The sequence below is a fragment of the Dysidea avara genome, chromosome 1 (genome assembly GCF_963678975.1).
Source record: "Dysidea avara chromosome 1, odDysAvar1.4, whole genome shotgun sequence".
NCBI lineage: Eukaryota > Metazoa > Porifera > Demospongiae > Dictyoceratida > Dysideidae > Dysidea > Dysidea avara.
Window position 1 is genome coordinate 59,941,293 of NC_089272.1, and position 19,870 is coordinate 59,961,162.

A 19,870-nucleotide genomic window follows, 5' to 3' on the forward strand; every position below is an offset into this window, starting at 1 on the left:
CAAGATTATGCTCTAGAATTGGCTGTTTTATTGGAGTATATCAGCCTTTCCTGACTGCTGTATTAGAGTAAGTGGTTGCTCTGTTAGACTATATTTCTGTAAAGTGTGAATAATCAGTAAAGCAACGATAAAAAATAAAAATAATAACACTGCACATTTTCTTGATATGAAATGCAGTATTAAGGTGTGGTGTGTTCATGTTTTGCTGTATTTTTGGCATGTGCATTGCCATTTAATTAAAAATCTTGAAAATTGTCCTATTGTGCTGGCATAATGATTGATGCTTTCGCTAACCTATTAGGCTTGAAATTATGCCAACATAATTGGCATAAATCTAATTTTTAATCAGTGAATGCTCTATTAGAGTATTTCACTACAAAATGATTGTTCTATTGGAGAGTATTGATCTAAGGAGCTGTGTACATGTTCAATGCATTCGAGTGCTCTATGTAGTTTGCAGTTTCCACTGACTGCTCTATTAGGGAGTATCAATCTATTTTTGCTCCATAGTTTGAAATACCCACCTAATATAGTAGAGCAGCTAAGCGAAAAATTGTTCACTTTTTAATAAAAGCACCGAACTTGGTACAGCATTTGCTTAATTCATACTATTTCATATTAGATACGGTGCCATTAAAATTACCAATCATATCATGCTCAAAGAACCTGAAAAGTAAAACGAACAGAAAATGTATTGGGGAAGCCATAAAAGTGTTCTGAGCTGGCTCAATAGTATGTACTGAAACTTTGCATCTGAATAGATAAGCAAGGGATGGTCATATACAAAAGCTGATCAAGGGAGGTGCCCACCCAGGTCATTAGCTTACCATTTCAAGAAGCATGGGGGGTCATGGTTTATGAAACCATAGATGTGCAATACATTATTTCTACCTGTACTTTTTAACCCTGAAATATTGGCTTCATTAAAAGTGTTTAAAAATAACACATTTTGAAAGATTTTCTGATCACACCTGTCAATTTGAGATACATTCATGCTATTTAAGCAAAAATAAATATTTTTAAATGCACTTATATGGTTTCCTGACCACATAGAAATGGGCTTATAACCTAATTTAAAAGTTTCAAAACATGCCCTAAGGCAATGATTTTGACGTGGCACCCCATCTCAAATGATTTAGTATACCTTACTCAACTTCCACAGAACATTTGGTGTTTTTATCACAAAGTGAACAAATTCATCAAAATTTGTTGTTTAGCCACTCTACTAATATGCTGCATAACACTCACTCCAGTCTATTATGCTTTTTGCTATATGCTGGCATATTTGATGCAGGCCTACTACTTTATCATTCTATTGATCCCTAATTCGACTAAGAATTTCTAATTTTTCTTCTACTTGTTTGTTTACTTTACATGACTAATGAACCTGTATCAAAAGAAAGAATAACGCCAAGCATGCAATAAAATTAATTTTGCATTTGAATGTGCCCCCCTACAACCACTTACACACTTGCAGTAAAATGCAATGGCCAATACGTTTCATCTTCAACTATACTCCGCCCATTACACAGTGATACAAATGAAGAACAATATGAGAAGCCTCTCTGCAATCACTATAATTATACGGAAAATACAGATGATAAGTGTAATAGCTTCCACCATAGCATATAATATAATATATATATATATATGCTATCACCACAGCTACAGGGGAGCCATATCATGTTGCCACTGTCAGCAAAAAAAACTGGGACACTAAGTGGGACAAAGATAAGTCTGTGAATCTGTGATGCGTATAGTGTATGTAATGTGGTAGGTGAAAAGGCATGTCTCAAGATGAAGTAATGTCAAACAGTGAAAAATCAACTGCAGCCTTATGCATTGTTGAGGTATGCTTGGCTGAAGGCAAGGGCGTCGGAACCGGGGGGGCAGGGGTGCCATAGCCCCCACACTATTTTCAAAAGCATGTTTTGGCCCCCCCACTTTTGGGGCCAACTAGCTCAGGTTGAAACAATCAGCCCCCAAAGCTATATACACAGAAATACATACATTCATACAAGAAGCCATACAACACCACGTACCAGTACTGGAATCACCAGTTCCCCTCCTCGAGTCCTCCACAAGCCATTCACTGTTTCACCCAAAAGCGCCTATAATTTTATTTATGATTAGTCCTTGCACGTGACATCTGTTGTTCAAATATTTTCCTGGAGCCTGTGCAGTGAGAAATTTAAATAGTGGAAAGAATGCCACATCGGTGGTATTATGATGGGAAAGGTTACGCTCGAATGGAAGGATAGCAGCAAATCTAAGAGGGCAGTCTCATTGTAGTGCGTGAATGTACAGGAGTTGCTGACTTCTGAGTACTGACTATTGAATTTGGTGAAGAGTTGATTTATCAAGTAGTCTAAAAGAGAGGCATACAAGGATATGTAAATGAGAGTAGCCAGCCATGAATGCAGTAGTGGTGTGGGGTTCACGTGATCCTCACAGTCAGAACCTGCTACAGCAGATAACCCAGTTCCTTCAAGGTATGATGTTTCGCTTAGCAGATAAGACTGTTAATGTTATAATCCTTGTAGTGGAGGTACTGTACAATAAACATAAAGGAAAGACCTTCACGTGACCATGATTTTTCACGTGATATATACATGCATCGAGCACGTGCAGTAGGTATAGCAGCCATTAGCAGAATAGGGAGTGAGCAGATAGCTGTGCACACATTGTAGCTGTAGGGTTATATTTATTAGCTAGTGATAACACTTCACAACACCTATATATAAACGCACGTATGAACTGAGCTACAGGAGCCCTATCAATATGAGCCTGCATGGGTGTTGATCAGTTTTTAGTTAGCTGATTTTGGATGCCTTTGCCCCCCCCCCCCCCCCCCCACTCTAAAAATCGTTCCTACGCCCTTGGCTGAAGGCATCAGTTAGTCAGTAGAAAATTCAGGAAAAGTTAAAATTCCATAGAAACTTGTTGGAAAGATTTAGGATCACTCTGAAGGCATTTTTGGACTTGGTTATGGTTAACCAATACTGCCAAGCAGTTTTTAAGGGAAAGTGAGGCTGTTTTTGGGTGATTTGTAAAGGTAAGAATGGTACTGTATGATATTTACTGTAGCTATATATAGATCAGCACTCACGATAGTGTGTTGTGTGGCACAAGAAGCAACACTTGCATAACAGGAGTAGGAATTCATATACTTTGGAATTTATAGTGCTGAGCATCCATTTGATGTCAAAAGAGTTTTCACCTCCATGTGCATATTGCAGCTACGTATACCTCTGAGTATACAAATATCTAGAGGTGTACCGATAATCGGATCGGCTACAATATCGGCCACCGATATGGCATTTTAAAACCAATATCGGTATTGGTACAGAACAGCAGGAGGACCGATATCGCTACCGATATTTATACAGTAGCAATACCGTATTTCTATAAATGTGACCGGATTTGCGAAAAAGTACCTTTTTCACACACAAAATTTGAACCATTTTTTGGACTTCGAAGCGTCAACTTTTTAATCATAGCATACCATTGCCTAAAATTTTCCATGAGTATAGCTATGGTATCTGGCTGCAGTTTGATACCAGGTGCAAGTTAATCAGTGTAAGGATTCAAATGTTACATCATTTTGTTTGCTGGTATGTAAAATGTGTGGAAAGGTACCTTTTCGCAAATCCGGTCACAAATATAAGCTGCGAGAAATTTTCACGAGACAAATTTTCGTGTTAAAAAATTTTCACCGGTGTCCTCAAGCGACGAAAATTTTTTAACAATGAATTACATAACTTTACTAATTCTATACGGCCATTTTTGGGAAGCAGAACGACAAGCAGCGAAACTGAAGTGTGGCATCTCCGTTCCATGGAGGCTGTGCCTCAGATTTAGAAGTTGTCCGTCACAAATCAAGCAATGGACTGTAGTGGTAGAAGCTCATTCCATGCAACTTGCATATTTGTACATATATACTTTATTTAATGTGTCCTGTAGTAGCTGTCTATCACGGAATGGCATCATTACCAACGTGCAGCGAAATAGACGAAGCGAGACGAACCCCTCTCAGGGAGAACTTTGTTTTTAAAAGACTGCAGCAGGCATATGCTTGACACGCCAATGGCCAAGCCTCGATCCAGGTGGCCAGAAAGTAGTTTACCGAATTCGTTCAACTTCTCGAATATTACGTTGGTAAAAAATTTTCGTGTAATTAATTTTCGTCGGATGCTACCTTCAACGAAATATTTTTAACGGTTTATAATTATAGAAATACGGTAGTTTGTACATGAGCGGATTATGCACTGGTTTTCTACGTTATCCATATGGCTCTGGCTTATTGTTCACTCTGCAACAAGTACTACGCTATGGGAAGCCATATAATTACACGCGATTTTAGTGTTTGTTGCTGGAAAGCTTATCACAGTCTTTACAAATGAAGCAGTTATAGAGTACCTTTGTAATAAAAGAAGGATCACAGGATAACCAAAGAAACTTGCTGTACCAGCTTTCTCACAAGCCATTAGAATGCAGAGTAATGCAGAAATATTCGTTTAAGGCTTCATGGGAGTATACATAAAATGTTTGTAGGTGCCTAATTGTCTGGATTGCACAATAGAAACCCAATCTGTATACCACCACAGGCAATGAATACATGCACATGTTGTTGTAGGGTAGGTAAATGTACACTTTCGTTTGCTTAAAATATTAATGCAAATATCGGATTGACTATCGATTATTGGCTTCTTTTGGTTGCATCAATATCGGATATCGGTACATGCCAAAAACCCATATCGGTACACCTCTACAAATATCACTTAAACAATAATGCACTAGCAGCGAATGATGAAAGCAGTAACAGTGGGAGTATGTTGAGTGCATAAAAGTATGCGACTGTCCCTCTTTAGAGTTGTATACTGTGTTGTCAGTCATGTCTAGTAAGGTTATAGTGTTCACGTGCACGTCATGCAGGCGCAAAGGTACCCTCGTGCGTCGCCTGGCTGAAGCGCAGATATCGCTCAGCAGTATGCACACACAACTGGGCATATACGAACGGCTGCTACATGAACAACAGCAGTTAGTAGAGTGCATGGCACCAGAGAGAGATGCGCTTCAATTTGAGAATGCACAGTTGCGAGACCAGTTGTCAGATGCGCATCGAATGGTTGATGAATTCGGCATGAAAGGGCCAGGTAGCCGTGATGCGAAGGTGAATAAGCCACTATGTGTATTGGCACCAGAATTTGTGAGTGAGTTGTTACCTCATCAGCCGACTAGTGTGGTGGAGACGCCAGCTACTGTGCCTCTCACTAGTGGAACCAGATGCAAGCTCCCAGCAGTTCCCACCTCATACTCTACCCTAGTAGCTACTACATTGTCACGTTCCAGTACAACCACGGCTGTTCCTACAGTGTTGCCTATCTCACATTCTACTCCAATTACAACAGCTTCCACACAGCTGCCACAGTTGTCAACACTGAAGTTGGCCACAACTACCTCTCAAAACCTAACTCTTAGTGCTTTCAAGCGTCCACCTGGATTTAAAGAGTTGAGAGACAGGGTTAGCAAGTTTGTGGGAGATGGTAGAGAAGACTTTGAAGTATGGCGGCTAACTGATTTTTGTGAAGCAACAGGAGATTGTAGGTGGTCTGATGAAATCAGAGCTCAGTGGTTTTCGTGGTTCTTGACTGGATCTGCGAAGAGTACATGGCAGAGAAAATTGAATAGGGAAGAGAAAGGATCATGGGCGTCAATTGTACAGGCATACAAGAGCCACTATGGTGTCCACATGGACCCACGCACGGCATATTTAAGGTGTCATGAGCTTCAATATCAAGACTTCAAATTTGCACAAGGACTCTTAGAGGCTATGAAAGACTATCAAAGGATGGCACCTGACCAACTCTTCAACAACAATCTAATCTCAATAGTGTGGAATAAGGTCCCAGTCACTCTACAGAAAGAGGTAGGGGATTGGTCTCTTCAAGAACTTCTACAGAGGTTATTACGTGCTGAGGCAAGACTAGAGGAGAGGGAATGCAGTAGTAAAGTTAACGATTGGAGCAAGACAAGGAAGCCTGGAGGCTACAGAAGTGTAGTGCTCAAGAAGGAGGCAACTGAGAAGTCAGTGGATAAGCCACCAGTTAGTAAGGCCACAGCTGGCAACAGTCATAGAGAGCAGGCTGGAACTAAGGGACAGGACTCCAGAGGGTCAAGTGAGATGTCTTTGAAGAATGTGAAGTGTTTTAAATGTAATAGGAAGGGACACATGGCAAAGACTTGTCCTTCCAGTGAAACTGATGGATGTGCCAGTAGAGTAATTACGACTGATAGTGTTCCAGACCCTGATGAAGACCTGTGGTCTCATGCGTTAACCTCAGTAGATGTTAGTCATTTACCCCAGACAAGTGTGACAGGCCCCACCTACAAAGTTGACGTAGTAGTGGAAGGTTTAAAGACCATGGCATTATTGGATAATGGCTCGCAAGTCTCACTGGTCAGAGCAGAGATGCTATCTAAGATTGATCAGAAGAATAACTGGGGCTCAGATAAGTTGAGTTCACTCAGTGAAATCTCAGCCAAAGGGAGCTGGAGGTGAGGAGTTAGGTGCTTTAAGTATTGTGATACTGGATATCCTGTTGGAGAAGACAGGCAAGACCGTAACCGTACCTTGAGTCATCGAAGCCAAATTGGCAAGCAGCAGTGAGAAACTGTGGAGTGATACTAGGGACAAATGCCACAGTGGAGTATGGTGTACAGGTGGTACACTCTAATGGTACTGTAGTGGAGCCTGCGGGCAGAGATATTACCCATAGTAAGTGTATTACTCTCTCACAGGTAGTACACCTAGCCCCTCAGCAGACCAAAGTGGTCAGAGCAACTGTTCAAGGACCAGGCAGTGATTCAGAGACACCAGTAGTGGGAGTAGTGACTCCTACTGAGGGTATACTCGCAAAACAACAATGTGACATTGAAGAGACCCTGTGAACAGGTGAGTCCAGTACACAAGTTGTTATGTGTAATTGGGGTCTAGAGTCACAAATGATTGACAGAGGTCAAATTGTTGGAGAAGTACAACCAGGAACTGTGGTAGACGAGGACAATACTGTCTGGAGTGACACTAGTATGGATGATGCTTTGTGTGTGCGGCATATCTAGGATGATCCCATTAATGATTCGAGGTCACTGGAACTACAAAGGCAGTTACAGATTGGCAGTCAGTGTACAAAGGCTGAGAAGAAGCAACTAGAGGAACTGTTGCTAAGCCTGAGTGATGTGTTCGCCCTACAGGATAGTGAGCTTGGTGAGACAGATCTGGTGACCCACACCATTGACACAGGGAGTGCTAAACTTGTGCAGACATCTCCTAGGCAGCTTCCGTATGTACTCCGGCAAGAGTTGGAACAGGAACTGGCACGTTTACTGCACACAGGCTGTATAGAGCCAAGTAATAATCCTTATTCATCAGCTTGTAAGAAAGAAGAATGGTGCCCTTCGTGTATGTGTAGACTACAGAGGAGTAAATAAGAACACAGTCCCAGATCAGTATCCTATACCAAGGATCGATGAGTTGATTGACATGATAGGGAAGAACAAGCCAAAGGTTTTCACCTCATTAGACTTGATGAAGGGCTACCATCAAGTAAGGATGGCCAATGATTCTAAGCCAAAGACTGCCTTTACATGCCATATGGAGTTATATCAGTACCGCTGTATGCCATTTGGGTTAACGAACACACCAGCTACGTTCCAGTGGCTAATGAGTTGTCTGTTCTCTGGAAAGAAGTGGTCATTTGTGTCAGTCTACTTAGATGATCTACTGATTGCATCTAGGACAATTGAGGAACATGTGAGTCATGTTTGTGAAGTGTTAGTTAGACTCAAGGAAGCTGGGCTCCGTTTAAAGCCATCTAAATATGAGTTTTCCACAGCAGAGATAGAATACTTGGGGCATACCTTAACCCCAGAGGGAGTTCAACCCAATAACAAGAAGGTAGTTGCTGTTAGCAATTTTCCAGTCCCAAAGAGTGTGAAGGAAGTAGGTACGTCTTAGTCTTTCAGGACTACCTGACAAAGTGGCTTGAGGTATTTGCTGTTCAGGACAGGACAGCCACTGCAGTAGCTAAGTGTCTCGCTGAAGTAGTTTGGAGACATGGAACTCCAGCTAAGATCATTCACGACAAGGCAGCAGAATTTCTCTCAGATATACTTCAGGATACAGCAGCTATCCTAGGATTGAAACAGTTACCAACATCAGGAGGCCACGCACAAACAGACGGGTTGATGGAACGTTTTAACAGAACCTTGAAGATGATGCTAGTGAAATTAGTAGAGAAAAAGGGTAAGAACTGGGACAAGTTGTTGGGTACTGTGTTGTTGGCATACAGAACAAGCCCACATTCATTGACAGAAGAAACACCATTTTTTCTTATGTATGGCGGTGATTGCCACATCCCTACTGGAATGGACTTTTATACTCTTATAATGAAACACCCAACTATAGAATCTGTGTACGGGAAAGAGTTGTTTAAGGAATTAAAACAAGTACATCAATTGGCTAAACAGAACATTAGTAAAGCTCAGTTTGGGCAGAAAGTACAGTATGATAAGGGTACTAGTGAGGTCAAGATCACTGAGGAGGACCTAGTGATGTTAAAAGTAGAACCAAGATTCAAGCTGGATCGTACGTACAGAGGATCTTACCATGTACAGGGAGTGACATCCACATGTGCGACCATTGTTCCCATCAACACTCCGGATGGTGAAGTGATTAACGTCTCACTACAGAGATTGTTGCGATGTAGGGGTGAACATTTAAGTACTGTGTATCCATCATAAACGTAGACAGTTCAGAACTAAGACAAACGCTCAGAATGTACTACAGAATCTGGTATCCAGTTTGGATATACCTACATCTTCAGAGTCTAAGACTACTAAAAGAAGAGGACGTCAAGTTAAGAAGCCAGCACGACACTGCAGAACATTAAACAGCTTCCTTGAAGGGTCAGCTTCTCAAGAGGGGAGAAGTTGTAGAGAAGTCACGTGAGCAACTGATGTGGGCATATGACTGACCATGCCGTCGAGGTGTTAACTGTAGTGTTTTAATTTTGTAGGACTTTTTGCTCACAACTCATACTTGTGCACTTGTCAATTTCATGCCCCACCCCGGGTGTCCCCACACCCCAGGTGGGGATTTGACATTGCTTCTTGTCCCCACCCCTGGGGCAATTGACAGTTGTCCAATTCACTGACCGATTTTCGGTAGTTGTATTTCTAAACAATAAAATTGCACTTGCTATAATTTTACTAGCTACAGAGCAGGTTTATTATTAGTCGCATGCATGAAATATGCGCTTAGTCATCCTTGAGGTGTTGTCAAATCCCCTACTATGGGGGTGGGGACATAGTGGGGATTTGACAGCCGATTTTGCCCCAGTAGTGGGGAATTTGACACCACGATTTGTCAAATCCCTCACACCCCGGGGGTGGAGCATGAAATTAACAAGTGCATTGTTGTAATATCAGGCTCAGAGATATTGTTATATTTGATGTGTGTTATTGAGAAGCTATTGAGTCTAATTGTTACACTATTATTTATCGAGGTGTTATGAAGACGCGGCCCTTTACAGTTACAGCCCTACAAAGTAGAAACAACAGAAAAATCGATTTGTACAGCAAGTATATATGGAAGATAAATTACAGATGCTTACAAAAATGGTTGTAACTTACCAATGGGGTAACGTACAGAGCATAAATTTTCACCATTGTGTTCACCATGAACAGGGGAATCAATTATTGGGTAAGTATTTCCTTTACTCACCCTTCTTCACTGCATACAAAGGAAAACATTTGGGAAGAAAAATATATAACGTACGATCGCTTCGATGTGACGTAAACAAATGCTCATAACTTACAAATCCTTGGGCCTACTGCAACAAAACAAAGATTTTCCAACTCCTCTTTAGCAGGCGAATAAGATGACATCAGGGTTTTATTGTTAGTTGTTTCCTTCAGTAAGAAAAAGGCATTTAAAAAATTTACAGAATCTTTTCAATAATATGCAAGTATTTCACCCAATGTATGCAATGATTTATACTGAAAATTTAGGCTTGTGCTATAATTGTGTCGGGTTTTTGCAGATCCGGCCACAATTATATTGCTATTATGTAGGGTATCTGTATGTATCATGTACTGGCTCATGCTGTGTATGTAAAACCAGAAGAACACCCCGAGCTTCATACTAGGATGCACTAATGCACTTGTCAATATCATGCCCCACCCCCCACCCCCGGGTGTCCCCACACCCCAGGTGGGGATTTGACATTGCTTCTTGTCCCCACCCTGGGGAAATTGATAGTTGTCCAATTCACTAACCAATTTTCGGTAGTTGCATTTCTAAACAATAAAATCGCACTTGCTGTAATTTTACTAGCTACAAGGCAGGTTTATTACTAGTCGCATCAAGAGTTCATAATATATATATTTAGGAGAGTATCCAACGCTGTATTGCCCCTTCAAACACACTGTGTTATAATGTTATGCAATAATTGTCATCACCAAAGGTGTTAACTTGCTTCAAGAGCTATAAGGGCCTTGAAGTGCTTGCAGGTCTTCGCTTTGATATATCAATGCCTATCAACAAGTCTCTCATGGCGAAGCCATGTGTTGAAATTTACAGAAATTATACTAAAATATTCAGATATGTTACACAATGTTGCACAATTATTACGCAGTGTGTTTTGTAGGGGTAATACAGGCATTGGATACTCTCCTAAATATATATATATATATATATTATGAACTCTTGGTCGCACGCATGAAATATGCGCTTAGTCATCCTTGAGGTGTCGTCAAATCCCCTACTATGGGGGTGGGACATAGTGGGATTTGACAGCCGATGTTGCCCCACTAGTGGGGAATTTGACACCACGATTTGTCAAATCCCCTGTATTCCCCCACCCCTTGCCCCAGGGGTGGGGCATGAAATTGACAAGTGCATAATAATGGCTTCATTAAGCAACCCATTATGCTATAGGAGTAACTTTTTGCTTAAGTTCTTGGTTGTTCTATTAGGGTACCTAGATTCAGTGGAGTAGAAAGCATGGGTGTTTGGGCACCCATAAATATTTCCAGTGGCATAACTAACAGGTGTCAGCACACTGTACTATATTACTGAAAAGATCGAGATATTCTATTAGAGCAGTCAATAACTCTAATAAAGCAGTAACAGTATTTATTTAGAGTAGTGTAGTCAACTATGTAGTTGATTTTGATTACCAGCAATAGAATATGCAGCCATTGCTATCAGCACAAGACCTTTTTCTTTTGTCTTCAGCTTTACCACTGGACACCCATAAGTTAAATATCTTCCTTCTCCCCTGAGATCTTGTAAGGTATAGTAAGCAATTATATATCATACAGTATGATAGTACTGTATAGTAGAGACCACAAAGGAGTAGACATACTGTAGCCCATGAAAAAACATCTCCAACCTCACTTTTCTCTAATGACGATGAAGCAGTATTGGTTAGGTAAAACAAATCTTCAAAACATTTTCAATAAGTTGCTAAAAAAACTATTAAACAGAACTTCTAGTGACTGACAGACAGACTTGATTTTTTCACTGTTCGATGTCGCTTTAGCCCGAGAGGTGCCTTTGGCATACCGCAGTACATACAATGCATTCTTCATTGACTTACCAGTGACCTCCTTTAAAAGTGTCGATTTGGTGGTAGCATGTGATGGTTTCCCTTTGTAAAGGAAATGGTCCGTATTTTTCATAATGGCTTCACTTATCAGACAATAATTGATATAGCTGGGGTGCACGGAACCATTTCTTTTGCGGTATGCATAGGTTCACCAGTCATAATAATATTGTTTGCAAAAAAAGTTAACAAACAAGTACACAAAAATTTTTGGAATTTTCAAGTAGAGTAGGGACCATAGCACATCGATAAAATGTACTGAAACAAGCTGGAGTAGTGCATGATATTAAATTACAGTAAAACAATAAGAAGTGTTATATATCCCTACTGTGCGTTTCCGTTATGGTATCCTGAACACAGTAGGGATATGACACTTCTAACTGTACTGTGTAAGTAGGGATCGCCCAAAAGTGACGCCGGCTGCCAATATTTCTGCCTTTAAAATCATCCTAGAGAAATATCATGAGACAAAATCACCTTTGCAGAATAATATTAGTCAATCATACAGCACGATAGTACTGTATAGTAGGGGTTGGTAAGAAATCATATGGTTTGTGGATTTTTGCACCTTAAAAAACGGCCTTACAATAAGTTTTATCTGTAAAAACCACCTGGATTTGCAAACACCCCCAAAATGTATTACACTGTATGGAGGACTAAATATTTCAAGGATAAAATTTTCACTGGTAACCTCTAAATCAGTGAAATTTCCTCCTTGAAATATTCAGTGCTAGCTAGATATCTGCAAGTTTGCAATTGGTATTCCGTTCGCAATAGGTTTGTGACCACGCCCATTAACCAAAGATTGATATGGAACAATAGTGATAGAGTATGGAGACCACACCTTCTTAACAATCTAATTGTTTACTTAACAGTAAATAAAATGACCTCACCTACTTTTATCGCAGAGATCCCTACTTCATTTTAGAATTTTTTAAATACTAGTTGTTTTACTGTGATTTAACATCATGCACTACAACAGCTTGTTTCAGTACTTTTTATCGATGTGCTATGGTCCCTACTCTAGTTGAAAATTCCAATTTTTTGTACGCTTCTATATATAAAAATAAGCTACCAATATTTGACATGATAATTATACAAAGCTAAAAACAGCAAGATGTTGACTAAGTGGTTAAAACAGTAACAGTACTTAAATTTTAAGTGCATTATTGCACAAAAACTGTAAGTTGAGTACTACTACACACGCACACATGCATACACACACACACAAACACACATACGTACATGCACACATGTACACACTAGTGATGCACCGATACCACAGTTTCACTACCGATTCGATACGAGTACATTTTAGATGGAAATGACCGATACCGATCTGATACCGATACTTTGCCACACTGAGGCATTACTCACAAAAACAGCTAATAGTTCCAATAGTAGTTCTATACACATTAGCTAATTTCATAAACTGTAGTTCCTGGTTTTGTGGGCATCAATCACGAGGACAACAATCATTTATGGCTTCAATGAATCTTATTCGTGTCTTCCAGCCATTAACATTATTAGTATGTGGAAACAGCAGTATTACTGCTGTTTCCGCATACTAATAATGGCTTCTTTAAAAGAATTCATGGCCGCTTATATCAGCTTTTGCTTAACTCAGTTTGACACACTACGTATGTGGCCATCTTGAAAAGCAATTAGGTGACATCATACAAAGTATCGATTAGTATCGGACATTTATAGCTTTACCGATACCACCAAAATAGGGCCGATACCGATACTAGTATTGGTATCGGTGCATCACTAGTACACACATACACACATGTACACACACACACACATGTACACACACACTAAACACACACACATGTACACACACACACACACACACACACACACACACACATACTAAACACAGACACGCACCAACATACACACACACAATATAGAGTACACACTGATGCGTACAGACAGATTATAGTGTAAGTACCTTGGGCCAGCTGAAAATGCTAAAAATGTAAAGGGATCCATTTTCTTGCTATTTTCAGTGTTAAATCTCAATGGATCAAACCTCTGTTATGCAACACATTTCATGGTTGTATGCTCAAAATTTTACTGACCTCTGGATCATTCCAGACTGATGGATCACGCTGCATAGCATGGATACCTACACCCAACCATGTTCCTGTGCATATTAAAGCAACAATAGAACATGTATACTTAATACATTCAAACACACCCTTAGGAATTTTCTGTCCATTAGCCATGATGTCTTCTGATGATAGTTTTGCCACGTATGGTGCAATTGGATACAACCTCATTGCCTCCTTTATACACATTGTAACATAGGAGAGCTTGGACAAGTCTTCCCTATAGTAGCACTAATCACTGCACGAAAAGTAAGATGTCCTGCTTGTGTCAACATGTAGGAAATTTTTTTAATGATTTCCTTTAGAATTTCCTATTTGAGTTATCATGCAGGAAATGTTTTTGAACATTTTCTGTACAATTTCCTGTTAGTGTCACATTGCAGTAAATTGTTTTAACATTTACAAGAAATGTAGATAAAATCAGTATTAAGATTTTCACCACATTCATGACTAGTGATAATGCAGCTGTAAACTGATCAAATGGATACTGCAGGTTTCTTGTGTTTAGCTCAGTGTAATACTGAGCCAAAACTTGGTTCTCAACACAACATAGGTTTTCAACATCATATAACAGAGTGTCTCTACAACAATATGTAAAACTGTAACCCATATTATGCTGCTGCAATAACATTTTAGTGGTATATGAATTTTTATACTAAGGAAGCTCTATTTTACTTTTAAAATTAACTTTACGTGATGTCAGAATTGTATCTAAATCAACTATACCATATTTCTCAGTGACTTATGGTGCTACAGAAAAAAGAAGCTATGGTATACAGTGATGATACTCAACCCTTTAGGGCTTTCAAAATGACAATGTAAACAGTCAACACACGGAGCTAGATAGTTATGTACTGTATGCCAAGGTAAATATTGCATGAATTTATGGCCTTAATTGTGTGTTACACTTTGTGTCTTTGTACAATATAGATGTTAGAATTTGTCATGAATAGTGATAGACAGCTGGGGAGTATGGAGTTGTGACAAAGTGTTTATTTTAGTAAATGTCTAGCGATGGCTTTACTTAATGTTTCAGTGGTTCACCATCTTCATGCTATGTACTTTAATGTATACTACAATGATATACCTGGATTTGTGGAAAGGTACTGATTACTACAATAAAATAACCTGCACTTGGTTGCCAGGAGATAAAAAAGCAATAGTGCATTTCATGAATATAATAATAAAGGAAATGTAAGTGGCTATGAATATTATACATGTACACCATAAAAATTTCCCCTAGTGTTTACATAAGGAATGGGAATATATGCCTTTACAGTCATGTGGGTGATTATATGTAACATAGCTACAGTGCAGTGACTAAGTTGATGTCATCATAGCATTCCCGGTTATCGCTCGGGTGACATATTATTGTAATGTTGCTTTACATTAATTTTATAACTGAAGCAGGCTATCAACTTAGCTATGATGATATCACATCGTTTTACATATAGCTAGTTTCTGTGTGCAATAGCTGCATCGTACTGTCTACATTACCTGATACATGATGCACACAAGTCTACATTGACAATATACAATATGGCTAATCTCAACTCTTTGGTCAGTCATGGATGAGGTTAACACAGTATACTGTAATGTTGTGACCTCCCCTAGTCCCTGTTAAGGCACCACAGCCAACTGTGGTATAGTTTCTCCCGCAATCCTATAGTGGATGGTTGTCAAACCAACAGGTGTTAGTCTTTGTGTCACTGCCACTGGGCACTTTCTGACAAGTGTATGTAATGTATAACAATAAATTACTGATTTGTGATTGTATATGTGTACTATCAACAGTTCATAATAAAGAGGTCTTATAGTATGGACTCTTGGTACAAGAGGTTATTGGTAGAACTTTATTGCAGGAAAGAAACACTAATGGAACTTAGATGGTTTATTAATTGCAATGTTGGTTTACAGTTAAATGGCTTCTATCCATGCAAGAATTATGATGTTGTAGGAAAGCAAAATGTTTGGATTACAGCACTCTCATTTGGTGGTCTATAGCTAGTATCACATTAATTTTTTTTAGTTCACAGATTTACTATACAGATTTGGATACCTGTATGCCTTAATAACATTATGAGACCAACTAGATGTGATCATCATTCACATGTAACTAGTAGCTAGTAATGTGCAAAGACTTGCATGAGGAGTAAAGTTCTCCTAAAATTAGCTATTTGCTAAGAAACTGCATGAGTGAGAAGGGTGGTGGCAGCTAATTGGTCATATTCATAGAGTTGAAGAATTACACATAACTATATTCAAATGTTTTGGTAGACCTTTTGGTTAAATACATAAACTATAGCTACCTGCCACATTTCTTTGTTCTGTTGTAAATGAGTTTCTGGTCACCTCTTAGCAGCAATGTGTGAACAAAATTCTATCATGTCAGCAAGGTAAGAGATTAATCTCAGAGGCTCATAAGATGGAATGCAATCCATCTATGTACATGTGTCCTGCTTAACTGTGTTACCTGATCCTGTATGGTGGTAGCTGCAGCTTTATGTGTTTAAAGTGCCAAGTGTTCACAATTTTTTCACAGCAATATGTGAAACACATTGCTCTTCAAAGCAGGCAGTGAAATGTAGCTTAGTAATCTACTCTATGAATTTCCATACTAGGCATCCACCACAGCGCGTTATTTCATTAGTGGTTATATCCATTTAGTGGCTTGAAGTAACAGCTGTTAGTGTCTTTGTGTCGCCAATGCTTGGAAGGGACTTATATACTTTGCTATTCATTCATGTAAGCATGGCCTATAGACATTTTGAATCACAAAAAAACTTCTATAGCTGCTAACGGTCTGTCACTATCAAATGCATGAATTTTAGTAGGCACAATCAAAGTTTGGTAATTGTAAGGTTTTAGCCAGGGTTGATACTCAGTTGCTGTTGTTGCTTCCTTGAGCAAGAAAGTTTACTCACATTGCTCCGGTTTACCCAGTTGTTAAATAGGGACCTTTCTTAAATGGTGACTTTTTGGTAGCCCTACTTTTAAATGCTTTTGGTTGAATACATATTAAACTATAACATTACTTTGTTCTGTTGTAAATGAATTTCTAGTCACTTGTTAGCAACTATTGTGTACACTACAATACAAATCTACATGTCAGGAACATGCAGTAAGCATGTAGCAAAGTAAGTTTCAATCACAGAGGCTCTTAAGATGGAATGCAGTATGCACATGTGTCCTGCTAATGGTGGTAGCTAGCTTTTTATATATTAAAACTAACTTAAAAGTACCAAGTGTTCACCATAATTGCCACAGTGATGTGTGAAGCATATTGAGCAAAAGCTCTTCGAAGCAGGCAGTGATGTGTAGCGCAAAAAAATTCTACAAATTTGCATACTGCATGGGAATCCACCACAACACATTATTTCATTAGTGTTAATAGTTATATTCATTTTAGTGGCTTGAAGTAACAGCTGTTAGTCTGTGTGCCAATAGTTTGAAAGGACTAATACTTTGTTATTGCTTTTAACTCATGCATGCATGCAAGCACAGACATTATAAATCACAAAAAAATCTGTAGCTGCTAACAGTCTGTCACTATCAAATCCATTACCTTTGGTAGGCACAATCATTGCTTTGATACATGGAAAAATTTAATGTTGTGTAGTAGCTGCTAGTGTGTGTGTGTTTGTGTGTGTGCGTGTGTCTGTGTGTGTGCTTGTGTGTGTGTGTGCGTGCGTGCGTGCGTGCGTGCGTGCGAGCGAGTGAGCGAGCGAGCGAGCGAGAGAGAGAGAGAGAGAGAGAGAGAGAGAGAGAAGGTTTCAGCCAGGTTTGATGCCCGTTCCAGTTACCCAGGTGTTAAGTGGCAACCTGGTGACAACTGGGGAGGCAGACCATCCATAGCTCTGATATAACATATGTAGTGGGTGAAGGTACAGGTGATACTTAATTGGGCTGCCATGCCCACACATTCACATGAGATACTGTATGGTACACCTTTCTGTGTGTTACTTATAATACTAGTCCTGCCCTCGAAGAATTATGCTTACGATGACTCTTAGCACCAGCCTACATGAGTAGCTAGCACACAGATGCAGTCAGGTAAGCAAGTGGTAGCTGAAGGTATTGTCTTTTGTGTGTGTGTTTGTATGTGTGTGTGTGTGTGTGTGTGTTGGGCTTTGCTCTGTTAGTGTAGGCTAAGGCTGATAAGAAGTTGACAGGAATGCATTCAAGTACATGAATATGTTTACTAATCAGTGTGGACAATCTAATTAGCCACAGTGCATCCACCGGCCGCGCATGCCGATGAGGTCACTGCTCTATCATGCTCGTATATCTATATTATACCAACAGCATGCATGCATGCACAGATTGCACACAATCACCTTCGCTGCATGTTTCTTCCGATTGTTCTAGTCGCAGTTAATAACGAGGCTCTAGCAATGGTGCAGCTTGTTGTCATCCAGAACTAGAACAGTGCTTGTGCTCCATGGCAGACTTACCTACAGGTATAGCTATAAAGACTGTCACAGCATTTATGATCGTTCGTAGATATCGCCTCTTCCATCCTTTTCCACCAGTTTCTAGCGACGCCACAATTGTATACCTTTGCTACAGTAGCTAGCTACAGTGCTACACGCATTTGGCAGCTACAAAATCGTATATTGCTTGCTGGCAAAAGGAGTAGAGGATAATACCCCCTGGATCGAGAGACAACTGGGGGATTCAACTACCTCACAGTGAATTGGTTAAGTCTACTTTATAGATGACTGCAAGTGCAAGCTACCCTGACATAGGGAACTTTGCAGAAAGACATAGAGCTGCATTTGTAGCAATTGTGAGGTAAGAAGATGTGGCTAATTCATTATTCGTTATTAATCTGTTATCTATCATTGCATGGCAGTGGGATCTGCCATCAACATCACCTAGCTACGTAAAGTTGTCAAAGGAAGTTACAAAGTAGTTGCTGATGCTTTCAAAACTTGGACTGCTGATGATGTCTTGTGGTAGTACTGTAGATGAAATCACATAGTAAGTTCTGCTATAGTTCTTGGAAATGAGTATTTTGTGGTCTATTGAAGTTAGGCAGTGGAGAAACCTGTGATCATGGCTGGATCTTGTGAAAGCTATGAATGACACTGTACAAGGAATAGTATACATTAATTCAAGGTTTGTCACAGACAAAAATTGCCATAGCAATATTTTTATTGTAACAACATTTTTACAGATGCTACCTATAAGAACTATATGTAACTAGTGATGAAACAGATTATGAGAAGAAAGCTGCACTCAGCGGACAGAAGTAAAAGAGCAAATCCACATTAATTTTAGTGATGTAACATCCCTCAGAAAAAAAGAATCCTGAAGGTGTCAAGAACTTCAATTTGTGAACTGAAAATTATAGTTGCTGTACAAATGATGTGCTTTTTTACTTATTAATGAAATACGTATTGTGGGTAGTAAATACAACACAGGAGCGAGACATTGCTAGCTATATTACTAGCGCAGTATAAAGCAGATGTACAATATAGAAAATGTTGATTTCAGCTACAGGATTTTTTACATCCTGTATGCATTTCACAGTGTTAAAATGTACATTTCTTCACTGCCTCATTTCCAGCACCATTCTAGGTGCAGTAAATCTTTCTCTATCCTCTGTATGAAACTTTACTGAAATCTACTAATGTTCTGAGTATGAAATGTGGCTGAAATGACAAATTTCATGCGCATTTTATACTCATTACCTACAAGCGGACATGGAACTTTTCGCCCAGTGAATGCATTAATAACAATGTCTTAATCAATAGCTCACCATATTATGTCATCAGTGTCCCTTCCAGTTAACACCTCTCTGATCTCTTCCCTACACAGCTCCTGGTGTTCCTTGTACATAGCCAGACAGTACAGGGTCCATCCTAGTGCTGAAATTAACACACCACACTGATATTTTCAGAACTCAACTAATTTATGTTAAGGCTCTGTACCCAAGTAGGCCATGCCCATAAAACTACCAAACTAATTGGTATAAATAATTTGACTATTTGAATGTTGCACTGAATGCACCAATTTGATTGCGTACTTACCTGTCCAGCTGAATACATCACGGAGAGAAGGGATTGTACTAAGCATTAA

General features: G+C 39.5%; 1 protein-coding gene and 1 long non-coding RNA gene across 5 annotated transcripts in view; one reads left to right on the forward strand and one right to left on the reverse strand.

The window, feature by feature from the left end:
• Positions 1–19,870, reverse strand: part of LOC136239005 (cytochrome P450 4F6-like) — a 71,018-nt gene that overhangs the window by 1,997 nt on the left and 49,151 nt on the right. For all 3 annotated transcript variants that reach the window (XM_066029755.1, XM_066029748.1, XM_066029741.1), the window contains 4 exons: positions 19,551–19,659; positions 13,876–14,006; positions 13,757–13,821; positions 13,627–13,709 (listed from right to left, as the gene is read on the reverse strand). In XM_066029755.1, the coding sequence (XP_065885827.1) occupies positions 13,627–13,709; positions 13,757–13,821; positions 13,876–14,006; positions 19,551–19,659 (388 nt within the window). The remainder of the gene's footprint in view (positions 1–13,626; positions 13,710–13,756; positions 13,822–13,875; positions 14,007–19,550; positions 19,660–19,870) is intronic.
• LOC136239071 (uncharacterized) lies at positions 18,094–19,232 on the forward strand. 2 transcript variants are annotated; one of them, XR_010693341.1, is made up of 5 exons: positions 18,094–18,246; positions 18,319–18,580; positions 18,642–18,769; positions 18,820–18,907; positions 18,966–19,232. It is a non-coding gene; the product is annotated as an uncharacterized lncRNA (long non-coding RNA). The 2 variants fall into 2 exon arrangements; XR_010693340.1 differs by having other exon boundaries at positions 18,095–18,246; positions 18,290–18,580.